The sequence below is a fragment of the Artibeus jamaicensis genome, unplaced genomic scaffold (assembly GCF_021234435.1).
Source record: "Artibeus jamaicensis isolate MK-2021 breed Jamaican fruit bat unplaced genomic scaffold, CSHL_Jam_final contig_3174, whole genome shotgun sequence".
NCBI classification, from domain to species: Eukaryota; Metazoa; Chordata; class Mammalia; order Chiroptera; family Phyllostomidae; genus Artibeus; species Artibeus jamaicensis.
In genome coordinates, this window is record NW_026521738.1 from 1819028 (window position 1) to 1838856 (window position 19829).

General features: G+C 38.2%; 1 protein-coding gene across 2 annotated transcripts in view; it reads right to left on the bottom strand.

Moving 5' to 3' along the window:
• Positions 1–8728: 8728 nt before the first annotated feature.
• Positions 8729–19829, bottom strand: part of GFPT1 (glutamine--fructose-6-phosphate transaminase 1) — a 57856-nt gene continuing 46755 nt past the window's right edge. For both annotated transcript variants that reach the window (XM_053663373.1, XM_053663372.1), the window contains 5 exons: positions 16257–16371; positions 15859–15986; positions 15122–15289; positions 13764–13925; positions 8729–13126 (listed from right to left, as the gene is read on the bottom strand). In XM_053663373.1, coding sequence (XP_053519348.1) covers positions 13082–13126; positions 13764–13925; positions 15122–15289; positions 15859–15986; positions 16257–16371 — 618 coding nt within the window. In that variant the 3' untranslated portion in view covers positions 8729–13081. The remainder of the gene's footprint in view (positions 13127–13763; positions 13926–15121; positions 15290–15858; positions 15987–16256; positions 16372–19829) is intronic.

The following is a 19829-nucleotide window of genomic DNA, read 5'->3' on the forward strand; positions in this document are numbered from 1 at the left end:
CAACTGATCTAGAATGACCAGTGAGTATTTACTTATGTTACACACTCAGAGAAATTCTGGCAATTTTCCTTCTAAGACCTCACCATATTTATCTCCATTTCAAAACATATCTCAATACAAAGCTGAGTGGCAGAAGCAAAAATTAAACCCTAAAGGTCCCCAGGTTGTGCGATGTCTGGGAATTCCATGCTACACCTTATTTGGTGGCTCTGGTTTTTGAATTGCTGGATGCTTCTAAATCACTTATTGTACTTCAGAAATTAAAAGCATATCGAAACATGCCAATATCTTTTATCATAACAGGTGTAAAGTCTTTTTAGCTTTATATAAACATACAGACAGGCAGCCTGATAACTAAATAAAAAGGAAATAACTATGATTAGGTCCGTGGAGCATTTCTCCCATTGTTTACAAGCTCCATTTTTAACTCACTTTCAATTACCCATCCACACTTCTATTCTAAAACCTCTTGAAATGTCAAAAGGAAAATATGGCTACATAACAGCATCCTGTAGATGAAAATATATGTGACCCTTGGAATTTAAGTCAATGAATCATGTTAATATGAAATTCTCAAATATGCCTTTTCAATCTTGGAAACATTCTCTTGTATACATGCTAACCTAAAAGAGAACAATGAATTTATCTCACTACCTGTGTATTTCCTGGGCAGGGGTCTACTTAAACGGCCTGCATAACCTGGCAACTTCTCTGTATGTCACTACAAGATTAGTTTACAGCTCCAGGTTTCTTGTCGAGCTAATAAAGCTCCTACAACATTTTTGAAAGTGAGGGAGAAATGTTTAGCTTCAGAAAGAGAGAAACATAATAAGGACTTCCTCTTACTCAAAAAGATGAAAGAATTTGTTTTTCTCTAAGTGCCACTCTCGTGAAAAGTGGCCTCTTCACTCTAAGGGAGATTGTTTATTGCCCTTTAACAAGCACACAGTTTACTGATAGCCAACTGAGGAGAATTTAAAGAAAATTATTCACCAGGCATAAAGCTGAATTTTACGTCAAAAATATGGCCCATGGGAAAAATGATCCTTGCTGCTTTGGCTGCTCCAGGCGTTGCCACAGAGCAACACCACATGAGAGAGACAAGAGACTGGGCTGAATTCTCCAAGCAGGCAAAACAGCACATCCGTTCACCCAAACCACCCTGGTATAACTCTGTCTCCTGCAAAACATAGCAAGTGCTGCAAGCCCTAAGGACAGAGATTCTAGCTCACTGTTTATAAAAGGATACTGCAAAACAAATATTTGTTCTATAATTAACAAATTGCCAAATTTATGGAAACTTTACATGTGCAATACAGTTGACCCTTGAACAACGTGAGGTTAAGAATGCTAATACCCCCACCCAGCCAAATATCCACATATAACTTCTGACTCCCCACAAAACTTAACTACTAATAGCCTACCATTGACCAGAGGCTTTACTGGTAACATAAAGTCAACACAAATTTTGTATGTTTTATATAATACATGCTGTATTCTTACAATAAGAGAAACTAAAGAAAATGTTATGAAGACAATCATGAGGAAAATACTGAAAAATATCTGCAATTGATGGATATTCAGTTCAAACCCACATTATTCAAGAGTCAACTGTACCTGCTGTTTTGCTTTCACCACTTTTTTTTGCAATTATCAATTAACATAAAGTTATTGATCACTGTGTACCCTGAAATTTGCTAGAAACAACACATTATTGCAAAAAAATTAAAGACTTGAGAAAGCACATGTATGCAGTAAGACATCATGAGTATAGCTTTTGTCTTACCCTTTCTAAAACAACAGGAAACTGGACTTCCAGCCAAGATGGAGGCATAGGTAGAAACACTGTGCCTCCTCGCACAAAGAAAATTAAGGACAACAAAAATTTAAAAACAAAAAAGCACCGAGAACTAACAGAAAATTGAACTGTATGGAAGTCCAACAACCATCCATCCAGACCAGTAAGAGGGGCAGAATCAGTGGCCAGAGGACAGGGGTTGTGGCATGAAAAAGTGGTAGCTGGCAGACTCCGGGCAACGAGCAGACCCAGTGAGGTGCACAAGGTGGCTGGCTGACCATGGTCCCACATTTGCCCACAGATAAACCAGGCAAAAATGGGCAGTGAGACAGACCCTGCAACCCAGGTCCTCAGTGCCAGGAAATAAAGCCTAAAAGCAGACTGAAAACACTTGTGGGGGCTGAGGTGCCAGGAGAGACTCCCAGCCTCACAGGAGGGTTCATTGGAGAGATCCACAGGGTCCTGGAATGTATACAAGCCCACCCTCCTGGAAACCAGCACCAGAAGGGCCCAATTTGCTTGTGGGAAGCGGCAGAAGGGACTGGAATCCAAGAGAGAGCAAAGCAAGCAGCACTGTTCCCTCTCGGACCCCGCTCCCACATACAGCATCACTACCCAGCCACTGGGTTGCCCTGCCCTGGTGAACACCTAAGGCTCTGCCCTGCATAGGTAACAGGTGCAACCAGACCCCCCAAAATGGCCCAAAAGAACAGATCAAAGCCCCAGAGCCAATACATCTAAGTGACCAAGAGATAGCCAACTTCTCAGATGCACAGTTCAAAGTACTGGTGATCAGGATGCTCACAGAATTGATTGATTTTGGTAGCAAATTAAATGAACAAATAAAGGCTATGCTAAGTGAAATGAAGGAAAATACACAGGAAACCAATAGTGATGGGAAGAAAACTGGAACTCAAATCAATGGAGTAAACCAGAAGGAAGAAAGAAATAACCAAACAGAAAAGAATGAAGAAACAAGAATTCAAAAAAATGAGGAGATGCTTAGGAACCTCCAGGACATCTTTAAATGCTCCAACATCTGAATTATAGGGGTGCCAGAAGGGGAAGAGGAAGAGCAACAAGTGGAAAACTTCTTTGAACAAATAATAAAGGAGAATTTCCCCAATCTAGCAAAGGCAATAGACTTCCAGGAAATCCAGGAAGCTCAGAGAGTCTCAAAGAAAGTGGACCCAAGGAGGAACACACCAAGGCACATCATAATTACACAACCCAAGATTAAAATGAAGGAGAGAATTCTAGAAGCAGTAAGAAATAAGGGGAAAGTCACCTACAAAGGAGTTCCCATTAGACTGTCAGCTGATTTCTGAAAAGAGACCTTACAGGCAAGAAGGGGCTGGAAAGAAGTATTCCAAGTCATAAAAGGCAAGAACCTACATCCGAGATTGCTCTATCCAGCAAAGCTTTCATTTATTTTATTTTATTTTTTATTTATTTTTTTAATTTAATATTTATTTTTTTCTGGTTTTATTTTTTTAAGCTTTTTTTTAATTGATTATGCCATTACATTTGCTCTATTCCCCCCTCCTTTCCCCTCCACCCTGCATACCCCTTCCCCACCATTTCCCCCTTTAGTTCATGAACATGTGTCTCAAATTCTTTAGATTCTGTATTTCCCCTACTATTCTTACCCTCCCCCCTATCTATTTTCTATCTACTGTCTATACTACTTATTTTCTGTACCTTCTCCCCCCTTCCCCTCCTCCCACTCCCCTGTTGCTAACCCTCCATGAGATCTTCATTTCTATGGTTCTGCTCCTGATCTAGCTATCCTCTTAGTTTGCTTTTGTTTTAGGTGTGGTTCTTAATAACTGTGAGTTTGCTGTCCTTTCACTGTTCATCTTTTTTTATCTTCTTTTTCTTAGGTAAGTCCCTTTAACATTTCATATAGTAAGGGCTTGGTGATGATGAACTCCTTGAATTTGGTCTTATCTGAGAAGCACTTTATCTGTCCTTCCATTCTAAATGAAAGTTTTGCTGGGTAGAGCAATCTTGGTTGTAGTTCTTTGGTTTTCATGACTTGGAATACCTCTGCCCAGCCCCTTCTTGCCTGTAAGGTCTCTTTTGAGAAATCAGCTGACAGTCTGATGGGAACTCCTTTGTAGGTGACTGTCCCCTTAGCTCTTGCTGCTTCTAGGATTCTCTCCTTCATTTTAATCTTGGCTAATGTAATTATGATGTGCCTTGGTGTGTTCCTTCTTGGGTCCAACTTCTTTGGGACTCTCTGAGCTTCCTGGATTTCTCGGAAGTCTATTTCCTTTGCCATCTTGGGGAAATTCTCCTTCATTATTTGTTCAAATAATTTTTCAACTGGTGGTTGTGCCTTTCCCCCTTCTGGTACCCCTATAATTCGGATGTTGGAACGTTTAAAGATGTCCTGGAGGTTCCTAAGCTTCTCCTCATTTTTCTGAATTCTCATTTCTTCATTCCTTTCTGTTTGGTCATTTTTTTCTTCCGTCTGGTTCTCTCCCTTGATTTGAATCCCAATTTTCTTTCCATTACTATTGATATCTTTTGTATCACCATTCATTTCAATTAATTTAGCTTCCATATGTTTCTCTAATTTGTGCCTAAAATCCACCAGTTCTGTAAGGATCTTTATAACCAGTGTTTTGAACTGTGCATCTGAAAGACTGGCTATTTCTTCATCACTTAGGTCTATCGGTTCTGGGGCTCTGAGTTGTCCTAGAGCCATTTTTGGTCTATTCGCGCTGTTAAGTGAGCGGAGCGAAGCCTTAGTTGTTTACCAGGACGGGCGACCCAGGTCGCTGGTTTGTGACGCTGTGTGTGGGGGCGGGGTCAGAGAGGGAGCAATGGCGTTCCTCTCCGCTAGCCCAGCGCAACCAGTCACTCAAACGCCTCGGGCTTGCTTATCCGATCCTAATTTTGCGAGCCTGCTGCACCGCGGGTTTCCCTTCTCACTGGTTTCTCCGCACGTAAATGCGACCGACCGACCTGCCGCGCCTCTTCCGTGTGCGCTCCGGCAGCCAGCTCGCTGGCAATCAGCGCCCTCGGTTGCCTGTGCGCACTGCCCCGGGAATTTTTTCTTGCTAACCTGCTCCGCTGCTGGCCTCGCTCCTCGTACCGGTCCAGCCGAGTATCTAGTTGTCCTTTGGACTCCGTATTGTCGATTTTCCGTGTGGCTTGGTTGTGACTGCTGTTAAAAATAGTTGTTCTTAGATTTGGTTGTGCACAGAGGTGAGGTGGAACCTCCACCTACTTCTCCATCTTGGCGGAAGTCCAAAGCTTTCATTTAGAATGGAAGGGAAGATAAAGTGCTTCTCAGATAAGGTCAAGTTCAAGGAGTTCATCATCACCAAGCCCTTATTATATGAAATGTTAAAGGGACCTATCTAAGAAAAAGAAGATAAAAAATATGAACAGTAAAAAGGCAGCAAACTCACAGTTATTAACAACCACACCTAAAATAAAAGCAAACTAAGCAAACAACTAGAACAGGAACAGAACCACAGAATGGAGATCACATGGAGGGTTAGCAAAAGGGGAGTGGGAGGAGGAGAGAGAGGGAAAAGATACAGAGACTAAGTAGCATAGATGGTAGGTAGAAAATAGATGAGGGAAGGCAAGAATAGTATGGGAAATGTAGAAGCTAAAGAACTTATGATACATAAACAAGAACTAAAGGGGGGGAATGTGGGTGGGAGCAGGTGTGCAGGTTGGAGGGGAATGAAAGGGGGAAATGGGACAACTGTAATGGCATAATCAATAAAATATATTAAAAAATAATAATAAAACAACAGGAAGCTGGGGTGAAGACATACAGCTTTTGGTTACATTAAATGTAATCATTGCTTCTTTTTAAAAAGCAGTAATAACAAATAAACTGAACATCAGAAACATTTACTAGCAACTAAAGTAAACAGCTACATTCTTAGTACAATACAATTTTTGACACAACTATAAACATGTATGCAATTCAAATATTGGCAAATTGCTTCAAAATGCAATTCTCATCAAGTTTTGGTAATTTATCCAGTTCTGGATTAGAATCACTGGACTCACAAGGCGTAAGGAAGAAATGACCAACTGTCTCAACTAAATAATCATTTTATTTTTTTAACTAAATGTATTGGGGTAACATTGGTTAATAAAATTATATAGGTTTGGGGTATACAATTCTACAGTGTCATTTGTTTACTGTATTGTGTGTTTACTTCCCTAAGTCTCATACCGCCATCATTTTTCTCCCCTTTACCCTTTACCACCTCCCCTATCCCCATTCCCTCTGTCAATCACCACACTGCTGTCTGTGTCCATGAGTCTTTTTCTTTGCTTAATCCTTTCATACATATAACCCAGCCCCTACCCCCACCCCCTGACAGCTGTCGGTCTGGTCTTTGTCCATTAGTCTCTTTCCACTTTATTGGTTTATTTTGTTCATTAGATTCCACATGTAATTGAAATCATATGATACTTGTCTTTCTCTCATTGGCTTATTTCACTTAGTATAATTTCCAGATCAATCCAAGGTAAGACCACTTTCTTTTCTTTTACAACTCAGTAGTATTTTGTTGTGTAAATGTACCAGTTGTTTTATCCGCTCACCTACTGATGGGCACTTGGACTGCTTCCAAACTTGGCTACTGTAAATCACACTGCAATGACCTTAGGGGTGCATATATTCTTTCAAATTAGTGTTTCAGGTTTCTTCAGATAAATTCCCAGAGATGGAGTCACAGAGTCATAAGGCAGTTCCATTTTTAGTTTTTTGAAGTAACTCCATACCACTTTCCACAATGGATGCCTCAGTCTGCATCCCCCACAACAGTGCAACAGGGTTCCCCTCACTCCACAACCTCGTGAGCACTCGTTTGTTGATTTATTGATGATGGCCATTCTGACAGGCATGAGGTGGTATCTCATTGTGGTTTTAATTTGCATTCCTCTAATGATTAGTGACATTGAGCCTCTTTCCATATGTCTATTGGCCATCTGTATGTATTCTTTAAAGAACTCTCTATTCAGGTTCTTTGGCCATTTTTGTAATTGGATTGCTTTTGGTGTTGAGTTTTATAAGTTCTTTATAAATTTTGGGTATTAACTCATCAGATGTATCATTGGCAGATGTTCTCCCCTCCAGTGGGTTGTCAATTCATTTTGTTGATGGTTTCACTTGCTTTGCAAAAACTTTTTAGTTTGATGTAGTTCCATTTGTTTATTTCTTTTGTTTTCTTTGCCCAAGGAGATACAACAAAACATACTGCTATGAGAAATGTCCAAGATTCTACTGCCTATGTTTTCTCCTAGAATTTTTACAATTTTGAGTCTATCATTTAAGTTTTTAACCCATTTCAGGTTTATTCTTGTGTATGGTGTAAGAAATGGTCTAGTTTTGTTTTGTTTTGTTTGCATGTACCTGTCCATTTTTCCCAACACAATTTATCGTATAGACTAGCTTTACCCCACTGCACGTTCTTGCTTCCCTTATCAAATATTGACCATAAAGGGGTGGATTTATTTCTGGACTCTATTCTATTGGTCTATCTACACGTCTGTTTTTATGCCAGTACCATGCTGTTTTGGTTACTCTGGCCTTGTAACACAGTTTGGTATCAAGTACTATGCTTCCTCCAACTTCTTCCTTTTTTCTCATTATTGCTGTGGTTATTGGGGTCTCTTGGGGTTTTACATAAATTTTTAAAATATTTGTTCTACTTCTGTGAAACACACAATTGGTATTAATAGGAATTGTGTTAACATTGTAGATGGTTTGGGGCAGTATGAACATTTTAATAATGATAGTTCTTCCTATCCATGAACACAGTGTGTTTCCACTTCGTTGTATCTTCTTCAATGTCTTAATTTTCTGAGTACAGGTCTTTCACATCCTTGATTTATTCCAAGGTATTTTTTAATTTTGGTTTTGATGCAATTATAAACGGGATCACATTCTTAGTTTCTCAGATTGTTCATTATTGGTATAAAGAAATGCAAAAGATTGCTGGCTATTTTGTATCCTACTTCACTGAATTCACTTATCAGTTCTAGTAGTTTTTTAGTGGAATCTTTAGGGTTCTCTACATACAACATCATGTCATCTGCAAATAATGAGTTTTACCTTTTCTTTTCCAGTTTGTGTATCTTTTATTCCTTCTTGTTTGATTGCTATGGCTAGGATTTCCAGTACTATATTAAGAGTGGTCATGTATTAAGAAAGCAGACATCCCTATCTTGTTTTCATTCAGAAATGATTTTAGTTTTTGCCTGTTGAGGATGATGTTGGCTGTGAGTTTGTCATATGACCTTTATTATGTTGAAGTATGTTCCCTCTATTCCCACTTAGTGAGAGTTATCATCAATGGATGCTATATGTTTAAAAAAATTTAGTCCTTACACAAGGATATGTTTATTGATTTGACACAAAAGAAACATCTATCAGGGCCTCCTGTGTGTGCCCTGACCAGGAATCAAACCCACAACCTTTCCTGGTGTATGGGATGACACTGCAAACTACTGCTGAATTTTATCAAATGCTCTTTCTGCATCTACTGAGAGGATCATGTGGTTTTTAGCCTTCATTTTGTTTCTGTGTTCATCACATGAATCAATTTGCAGACACTGTACCGACCTTGCAGCCAGGAATAAATCCCACTTGGTCATGATGTTTGATCTTTTTATATTGCTGGATCCAGTTTGCTAATATTTTGTTGAGAATTTTAGTATCTAAGTTCATCAGATATACTGGCCTATAATTTTCTTTCCTTGTAGTGTCTTTATCTGGTTTTGGAATTAGGATAATCCTGGCCTCGTGAAATGAGCTTGGGAGTCTTCTTTCCTCTTAAATTTTTTGGAACTAAACATTCATTTTAACAAACAGAAAACTGAAGCAAAACAAGAATGATTCTAAAATTTCCAGCTCACAAGAAATATAAACAAATACCAAAAGTTTTATTTGAACAAAAAAATTCAATCACAGAACATTAAAAAAGCTAACAGAATCATTTCTATATTCTTCTGAAAACCAGCATAGTAAGAAAGGTAATTCAAGAATTTCCTAAATGTCTCACTAGCCATTATTTATGGTATAGTCCCTAACACTGGTATCAGCCTATTATAGACCTACAATTTAATATGATATAACTTTACAGTCTTGCTAATTATGATTTTATTTTAACCTTGGATATTATTGGCTTGAAGCTAATATTATCAGTCCTATTGGTTGTCATGTCAAAGATGTGGTTCCATTAGTTAAGCAGGAAATACTGATATATTAACAATCTTTAAATATTGTGGGAGAAAACTGATTTAAGGGTTAAAGTTTCTAAACTTAATTCTAATGCTAAAAACAAGGTAAGCCATCTGAAATATGCTTTCCTGGTAAAACATTCTATCTGGTATTCTGGTATAAAGAAACCTACAAAATACATGATATAAGACTAAAATATCTTTCTTTACCATTCCCTTCAATTTCTTTGGCCTTCACAAATTCCATGGGAGCTATGAATTCCTTTTCAATAAACACTTTTCAATGACACTGTGCTTTTTAGAAAAATCACTGAAGTCATATCTTTCCCTAGCTAATATTAGTATCTCCCCTTTTATTGTTAGAGTATATTCTAATTCTTAAAAAAATCAGAGAAAAAACTGACCCCAAAGGACTTCTTAAAATGTTTGTTAAAGGAAACTTCTAGCTGGTTTTCCTCCCTTGAAGAGTTAACAGAAGTGTCAAAGGAACATTAACAAGAAACTAAAAAACAGACTCCTTTCTTCCCATCCGCTTAATTAACTCAGGCCAAGGGACGTATATTGAAAAGGGTAAGACAATACCAACTCCGGAACAACTTTCTAAAAAACTGAGGGAAGAAAATCTGTACCCAACAGCCCCACCTGCACATCACCTGCCGGCTCCCTTTGAGCACCGATGCTTGTTTTTCCCTCTGCATTTTAGTGAGTGCTGTTCCTGGGAGCGCCGCAGACACAGAGGTCCACGGCCTGTGGAAGAGCTTACTCTACAAGATGCACTTTACCTTTTACAAACGTGACACACCCCACAACTTGGACCATGATTTAAGTGAACAAATCTACTCAGGACATCTAACAACCCAGCTCAACTCCTATTTTTTCCACTTTCTTACTCTATCCCTTTCAACAATCCCATCTTCACTAGTGACGAGTCCACCTCGGAACGAATGGGCTTTGCTTTAAACAACATGCACTTTTCTGTTGTGGAACTAAAACAATGACTTGTCCATAGCAGGCTGCTGACATAGTTATAGCAAACTAAACAGTTAACAATAATTTCTCTGTTATCATTTATTTCCATGGCACAGGTAATTAAAGAAAGATAGAAAAGCTGACTCAGAAGTAACAATCATTTACTGGGCCCCGTGTTAAATGCTAAACATGACCCCAGATCTCACAAGGGCTCATGGCCTGGGATAAGGAACACTCTGCACTGTATACGAGTCGATTTAAACTTTAAATGTATTACAAAAAAAACTTTTTATATAAAAGAATTCTTTTGTAGAGTATCTTTCTTGAAAATCATATTTTCGAGAAAGAAAATATGATTTTATTTATTTATTTTCAGAGAGAGAGGAAGGGAGGGACAAAGAGAGGGAGAAAAACATCAGTGCATGGCTGCCTCTCAAGCACCCCACAATGGGGACCTGGCCCGCAACCTAGGCACTGACTGGGAATCGAACCAGCGACTCTTTGGTTCACAGGCCGGCACTCAATCCACTGAACCACACCAGCCAGAGTGAAAATCAGATTTTCTTATCTTGCATTATATTGGTTTTAACTAGGCATGCACACTAAGTACTGGTTTGCCTCACTACAGTATCTTTTTTGTGTTTATAACTCCTAAAAGATTTTAAAAATCACTACATTAGATGGGTTAGGAAGCAAGAAGAAGGAATGAGGAGGAAAAACCTCCTGTTGGAAAATATCACTTCTTTTTTTCTTACTATTAGCTTTTGATATTTGGTTTAGAACTTACCCTGTTTTGAAAAGTGTGTGTGTGTGTGTGTGTGTGTGTGTGTGTGTGCACTAAGGAGAGAGAGAGAGAGAGCGCGCGAGCGCAGGGTGGGAGGGAGAGAGACTGCAAACTCCTGACGGACCTCACGTATTTCCCTGTAGAAGGCCGGCTCCAACTGGCAGGTCTGTAAGAAACGCCACAGGACACACACTGACAGGTGGGACGCTGCTCAACGCATTAACTGCGTAAATAAAGCCAGTTAGATCTTCAAATTTACTCAGTTAAATTTTGTTTTTCTTAACATTGTGAAATCTGTGTTGGTAATCTCTGAATCTTGGCTCTCTAAACTTGAGAGTCTGGAAACCTTTGCTGTTCCTTAGATAAATTTGATACACTAGATATTGTATTCCAATCAAGAAATGCTAAAAACCCATACAAATCAGGAGTGTAAATGCTAATAAAACAAGCATAACAAATGGCACTGTATGCGTATCAAAACTAACAAGCCTACACAATAATCTTAGAAACAATTAAAATAGGTAAATACAGCTATAGGAGCTATGCATATGATGCAAAAAATAACCCTATCTTATTTTTAAAAACAATCAGGCTTCTAGTCACCATCAATGAGAACCCTCTCAAATTACCTCAAACGTGCCAATTCTTTCTCTCAGACACAAGCAGAATTCTATGATTCTCCTGTAGGAACAGCTGTCAAAAAATCTTAACCTCATCAAGAAGTTCAAACACAGAAAAAGGAAAACACTGAGCTTACATAATTATGCTAAATAGCTTATCTTCACAATTTTAAAGTGAAAGCTTTTGAAAGAGGATTTGATCAAAACATAAATACACTGTCCTATAACCCCCGAGATCTGGCCAAAAAAGTCCTGTGAAGAAATTACAACTTTTTGAGTGGAAACTCATGGTCTAAATATTTTAATTTAGATTGTTAATTTCCATTTTTGACACTACCCAGCTAAAGCACCTCAACATCACTTTATTTATAACTTTTTCATCCCTAAATAAATTGCAGGGGTAGAACACAGAAAATACAGAGAAAAATACCTTGGAAGTAATACAGGGATTCCTCACTGTAATGTGCTTCACTGTATTGTGCTTCACAGATGCTGCGTTTTTTACAAACTGAAGGTGAGACCCTCCATCAGTGAAAAGATTACGACCTGCTCTACTGCGATACTTCGCTTTGTTACAGTGGCCTGGAACCACGCCTGCAATAGCCCCAAGGTATGTCTGTACTGAATTGATGCAATCCTTCATCAATTTCAGTGTAAAGCATGTACCTTTTTCTAAGTCTGGCCCACCTAGAGAGTCCAATGATTAGTCAAAAGACTCGCAAATCTTTCAAACAATATAAAAGAGCTTCTAAACTCACATGAAGACAATAGTTTTATACAAGGCAGTGAAGGGAAGTTAAATTAACTGCAGGAAAGTCTTTGGGACAAAAATGAAGAGGATTCTGACTATATCAATATTGATTTAATTTGAGACATTTGATGACAACTCTGTGTGGTAATTTCAAGAACAAGATAGAAGGTCATTCAGCAGATTGATTTTTAAAAAACTACAAATACAAGGGAATAACCAGTTATAGGAGATGAAAACACAGAGTTGGATATCCAATATGCATACATTCCACCTTCAAATTCAAGATCATGTTGTCAGTTGTCTGAAGCAGCTCAAACTTAAAGTTTGTGCTATTAAATTGTACAAATATTTTCTGTTAACGGCTGGAGAAAACCAATGCACCAATATACTATTTAGCTTCCTAAACTACTTTGACCTACAGATAACAAACAACAAATTTGAGAGACTAAAGTTAACTTAGGCTAGTAGAAATGCCACCAAGAAAAGCTTTTAGTTTTTAAGTACACAAACAAATCTGAAAATAAATCACAGTATCTTCTCTTTATACATAACTTAGCAAAACCTTAATCGACTGTGCATCTATGTTGCCACTGGCTTCAGATCTTCCAATAACCGCCAATCACTTCCAAAACACACAATCCTCTCAGATTGAAGAAGAGGGTCCGGACACCCAACACCCAGCACCCTTTAAGGAAAATGGAAGCTAAATCTGTTTCCGATGTGGATTTGAATGTAGATTCCATTTTCAAACTCCCCCACAAATTACTGGAAAAATGAGGTAATTTCACAAAAATCACAAATTGAATTGCATAATATAACTGATATATAAATAAGGATTTACTAAAAAAAGGTTTAAAGGAGTGATATTTTAAATCAAGGTTTTAAATACAAAAGGTGTCTTGTGTTGCTTAATCGCCCAGAATTTCTGATGCTCTTCATTCCACTGTTACAGATTTGGCAAGATTCCGGGGAAAATCAACCTGCAAAAAAAGAGCAAGATTAAAGAAATTATATAGATTTCGGGGGATTCTATAAGCAAATTTTTATTTATAAAAACAGAAAGCATGTTTATTAACCATCTTTATTATAGTCTACAAAGAATCAGATTAGAAAATACAGTCACATAATGTATCTATAAAAGACTCAAAATCAGGAAAAAGAATTCTAAAGGAGCCAGTTCAGCCCCCAAAGAGTTCTGGGGGTCCTCAGCAGAGGTGGCAGCCCTCTGAGGGGACGGCAGAAACGTACTCATATAAGAGCAGGATGTTTTGTCACAGTGAATGAGGGACCAAGAATCATAAAAGCCCTGCAATGTGTGAGAGAGTCCCAAACAAAGAACTGCCAATAGCTACCCTGTTAGGAAACACAGAATAAAAACAGGTGGAGGTTCCCCGAGAAGATAATCTCTGATGGTGGCAATAATCTCCAAGATTCCTTTAAATTCTATGGGTAAGAAAATGCTACAATCTAACCTAAAAACTGGGCCATGCAAACATAACTGGTGACATATATCTGATGGATTTCTCAAATGCTATTATTGTTAAATATCTAGAAGGAAATCTATCAAAATATACTGGGGTACAAAGACAGCCCAAGATTTCTGCAGTGGTCACTTACATCATAGCCTCTCAGCACAGCCAGGTGGAAAGCCAGCAACTGCAAGGGGATCACGCTGAGAATGCCCTGCAAACAGTCCACTGAGTGGGGCACCTTGATTGTCCTTTTTGTGTTCTTAATGGTCTCGGTGTCTTCCTTATCACAAATCACCACTGGGCGTCCCTGGGAAAGAAAGCCACACACACAATCAGGGGTAAACAAAGGCAGAACTATAACAAGTGAATGTGCAAATTCTGCACGCCACAATTTGCATGTGGCCTCACTGACACAGACTTATTTAAACTCACAATCCTATGTGGTAAGTCAGACTGATCTCAAGTACAGTCAAGGAAACGGAAGCTTTGTGGGAGTCGGTAATTTATTTAAACTCACACAACTAAGAAACATCAGGGTCAGTACAGATGCTCCTTGACTTATAAACTCATAGTAAGTTGAAAATATAAGCCAAAAATGCCTTTAATATACCTAGTCTACCAAACATCATAGCTTAGCCTAGGCTACCTTTAACATGCTCTGCATACTCTTACTGGCCTACAGTTGAGCAAAATCATCAAACACAAGATCTACTTTAAAACAAACTACTGAATATCTCATGTAATTTATTATGCATATTGCTTTCACGCCATCATAGAGTCAAAAACTCTTAAATCAAACCATCATACATCAGGGACCATCTGTACTTAAATCCAGGTATGCCTACCTTCAAAGCCCAAGTTCATAAAAACTACATGGTGAAAAGAGATTAATATCTTTTGGGGTTTATAAATTAAGCCAAATGAGCTGGAGATTAACTCAGTTAAGCACAGCATCTACAGTTTTACTACAAAATTTACTTTCTCCTAAAATATACATTTATGAATATTAAATTAAAAGGGAGTACCAAAAGTTAACTGAAAAAGACAGGCTTTGAAGAGCAAGACCCCAGTTTTAGTCTTGATTTTGACTATAGGAGATTTATGAGCTGGGTCCTATCACAACTCAAGAATCTCAAATTCCTCACATACAAACCTAAACATATTTTGTAAGCTAACTAATGGGCACTGATCTACCACTTTAAATGTCATAAAATTCAACAATAGCAGTCCTGGCTGGTGTAGCTCAGTGGACTGAGCATTGGCCTGCAAACCAAAGGGTTGCCGGTTCATTTCCCAGTCAGAGCACATGCCTGGGTTGCAGGCCAGCTCCCCAGTAGTGGGCACATGAGAGGCAACCACATATTGATGTTCTCTCCCTCTCTTTCTCCCATCCTTCCCCTTTGTCTTAAGTAAAATCTTTAAAAATAAAAAAATATAAATGCCATTCAAATAGGCTCTAGTGGCTAAAACCCCAAGGAATCGACCTAGCAGCCCCTGACTTACCTGCCTAGCAACCACCTGCTGAAGGGCATTCTGACACTTGGCGTAAGTGTGGTCTCTCATGATGATCATGATGACAGGCATCAACTTATCCACCAAAGCCAGAGGGCCATGCTTCAACTCACCAGCGAGGATGCCTTCGGAGTGCATATAAGTGATTTCTTTGATTTTCTAATAGGAAAGAACTAGATTAGTCTTCAGTCTGTTTTTCAAAAGCCCATTAAGCGAATACGCACAAAACATTTGATGTTTGAAGTCAGTGCCTATTTATCCAAAGTACTAAAGGACCACACATCTATAAATATAAAAAGCAGGCTAACATATCATCATTTTCAAAATATCAACAAGTGACTTGAAGTTTTAAAACTCTGTAAGGACTTTTTCAAGATTTTAGGTTATTATGAACACACTCATATTTCTTTGCAACTATTCTCCTCTTGGTTAATCTTTGACCTGAACTTAAATCCCACACATAGAGAACTTATCTTTATTTTACTCATATTTGGGCAACAAATTAACCAAAGTTACTTGCTAAACCCAAGTAATCACACTAAAATGTACTCTTCTTGATTTTCATTTTTGAATTAAATATCAATTGCTATACCTTATCGAGGCAAATAAATCAGGTTGCATAGAGAACAAAGGCACTTGTAAAAGTTTCACCTATTGCATTCAATCTAAAAGTATTATGTGCCAGGTACATAAGTCAACAGGCCAAAATTTTAAGTGAGACAACTTACTAGTGCCCCTTCAAGACAAGTAGCATAATGATAGCCACGTCCCATTATCAAGACCGACTTCTGATGATAAAGTTCTGTTGCCAGTTTCTGAATTTCATCATCCATGCTCAGCACTTCCTTAATCAAATCTGTTAAGAAGTAACATTAGCAACACCTATGAAAAAAGGACAACAGACAGAACCAACAAAAAAAACGATAATCTATTGGTAGCACCCGACAAAGACCTGTGTTTCTATTCCTTTGTGATATCAGTGAAGGATTTTTAAATACATGGGTGCAAAAGTAAAAAGATTTGTTAACTAAACAGCTACCAGCCACAGCTCCCAGGATAGAAAGAGAATTTCCCCCCCACTGACTCCCTCAGACAAACAAAGCAAAGGACGAGAGAGTCTCCGCACCGGGCAGCCGCTTCAGCCCCAGCATGATCTCTTTGCGTCTCTCTTGCATGGAGATCCTGTCATCACACATCATAAGGGCGAACATCACGAGGGACACAAACTGGCTGGTGTAAGCCTGAAACACCACAAAAAAGCAGTTGCATTTTAAGAACGTGGAATTTTTCATTTAAAAAAGATGAAATAAAAACAAATGCCCATTGGTTTTATAAGCATATATTGTCCATGTTTTAATAAACAGTATTAGTAACAGTGGACTGAACCAGTGCTTAGGAAATCTATCACTATTCCCCTTTTTCTGAATTTGAACAAATGCCTTAAACTTTATTTCCAGATACAAAATAAAAGGTCTTTACAATGCATTGGATACTTATGAAATCCCTAATATACTCAAGAAAGAAGAAACAGATGTCAAAGAAAGTGGACAGAGAGAGAATCTGCATAAATGTGACTGAATTGAGTTCTGATGTAAAAGCCAGGGTTTAAAGGACTCTCCCTGACATACTTGCACAGCTTTTGTTGGAATTTTTTAACATCAGCCTTTGATTTTTACACCTTTGCCTACCGCTTATTCCTCACTCCCAACTTTTTTAAGTTTCACTAAAAATATTTTTTAAGTTCAACTGTATAAAGTAAGAATAATCTTCAATTATATTACAGGAATAATTACATTAATAACATGCTATCAATAACATTTGTGAATACTGCCTTCTAATCTCTACAATGTTTTTCTTTTCTATATTGTTTAGAAAATCAATTATTAGTAGGTATAATTTTATGAACTTGTTTCTATTCTTAATGAACATAACAAATCCCCAAGACAGAATGCTCTCTTTCTTGTTTACTAATGTAGAATAACTTTAAACAGTTTTTCCATTGCTTTAGGCCTCAGATCGCCCACCTGTTAATTAAAAGTACACATTACCTACAAGATAATCATGAGAATTAAATGAGACAAGTATAAATCATTCGGTGTAGTACCTGACATATAGGCTAAAAACAAACTTGTTACTGATGAAAGCTTAAAGTAAAAGACTTGTTTAGTTCAAAAGATTTTCCTAAACAATAGACTTCTGAATATTTTAAACCCTGCAGTCACGATGTCAAGACTATTTTTATTCCCATTAGCCACAGATGAATGTAAGATATGACTGCTTTGTCACATTCTTTGGAATATTGAGAATTATCCTTTTACAGTAGCTGGTGGACCTGATGGTTCCACGTTTGTGTGTGGACAAACCAGGAGGAACAACTGGGGAGCAAGACAGACCATGCAACCCATTGTTACAGCATGGGAAAAGAAAGCCTGAAAACCTCTGGGTGTAAAAACCTGTGGGGGCTGCACAGTAGGAGAAACTCTCAGCCTCACAGGAGAGCTCATTGGAGAGACCCACAGGGTCCTAGAACGTACACAAACCCAGCCACCTGGGAATCAGCACCAGAAGGGCCCAATGTGCTTGTGGGTAGTACGGAAAGTGACTGAAAGCTGCTGAGAGCTGAGCAAGCAGAAATGTTCTCTCTCCGACTGCTCCCCAACATAGAGTCCCACAATGCAGCTACTTGGGGTACCCTGCCCTGGAGAATACCTAAGGCTCCGCCCCTTACAATGTAACAGCTGGGCCAAGACAAAGAAATATGGCCTAAATGAAAGAACAGATCAAAGCTCCAAAAATAAAACTAAGCAATGAAGAGATAGTCAACCCATCAGATGCAGAGTTCAAAACACTGGTAATCAGGATGCTCAGAGAAATAGTTGACTGTGGTCACAAAGTAAAAGAAAAACTGAAGGCTATGCAAAGTGAAATAAAGAAAAATATACAGCCCTGGCTGTAGCTCAGTAGATTGAGAGTGGGCTATGAACCAAAGGGTCACCAGTTTGATTCCTAGTCAGAACACATGCCTGGGTTGCAGGTCAGGTCCCCCGTAAGGGGTGCATGAGAGGCAACTACACACTGATATTTCTCTCCCTCTCTTTCTCCTCCCCTTCCCTTCCCTCTAAAAATAAAGAAATAAAATCTTTAAAAAGAAAAAGAAAAAGAAAAATATACAGGGAACCAACAGTGAAGACAAAGAAACCAGGACTCAAATCAATGGTGTGGACCAGAAGGAAGAAAGAAACATCTGACTGGAACAAAATGAAGAAACAAGAATTCAATAAAATGAAGAGAGGCTTAGGAACCTCTGGGACAACTTTAACACTCCACCATCTGAATCATAGGGTGCCTAAAGGAGAAGGGGAAGAGCAAGAAATTGAAAACTGATTTGAAAAAATAATGAAGGGAAACTTCCCCAATCTGGCAAAGTTAGTAATTTGGACTTCTAGGAGTCCAGGAAGTTCAGAGTCCCAAAGAAGTTGGACCCAAGAAAACACACACCAAAGCAGATCATAATTAAGTTAACCAAGATTAAAGATAAAGAGAGAATCTTAAAAGCAGCAAGAGGAAAGGAGAGAGTTACCTACAAAGGAGTGCCCACAAGACTATCAGCTGATTTCTCAAAAGAAACCGTACAGGTAAGAAAGGACTGGCAAGTAGTATTTAAAGTCATGAAAGGCAAGGGCCTACATCCAAGATTGCTCTATCCAGCAAAGCTCTCACTTAGCATGGAAGGGCAGAAAAAGCGCTTCCCAAATAAGGTCAAATTAAAGAAGTTTTTCATCACCAAGCCCTTATAATATGAAATGTTAAAAGGGCCTATCTAAGAAAAGGAGGATGATCAAAAATATGAACAGTAAAATGACAACAAACTCACAACTATCAACAACTGAACCTAAAAACAAAACAAAAACAAAAACGAACTAAGCAAACCACTAGGACAGAAACAGATTCACAGAAATGGAGATCACCTGGAGGGTTATCAGCCAGGATGGGGGAGGAGGAAAATGGGGGAAAAAGTAGCATAAGGGAATAAGAAGCATAAATGGTCAGTACAAAATAGACAGGGGGAGGTTAAGAATAGTATGGGAAATGGAAAAGCCAAAGAACTTATATGTACTTATATGTCCATGCTTCATGGACATATGAGAAAATGCTTCATCATGCAGTACTCATCAGTTTCAGACCTTGTCACAAGCTCTGGAACAAACTAATGAGTACCAAGGTACAACTGTACTTCTTTCCCAGTTTGATCTAACCTTTTATAATGATGTTTACTAACATGGAAGTTTTATTTCTTTAACTCCTATGTAGTACTTTTAAGTTTAGACAGTTCTTCCATTCTAACATCAGTTAAGTATTACTAAATTTTCTTAATTCTGTTGTTTTCATTTTTATTTTATTTAATTTTATTTTATTTAACTTTTTAATTTAACTTTTTCTTTACATTTTCCTTTTTAGTCTATCTGAAATTAATTTTAGTGCAAGGTGTTAACTATAGTTTTCTATTTTTGTAAATACCCCATTTTCCCACCCTTTTTCTAAATACCCATTTCACCCCACCCCTTTTGACTTTTCCTATAGTCTAAGTTCTTTGATGTACAATACAACTCTTCACATCCCATCAAAGAGTACACCTCTTTGATGTACTAGAGTTATGTTGCAGGACTATTGATACTGTCTCTTTCTCTACAAAACAATC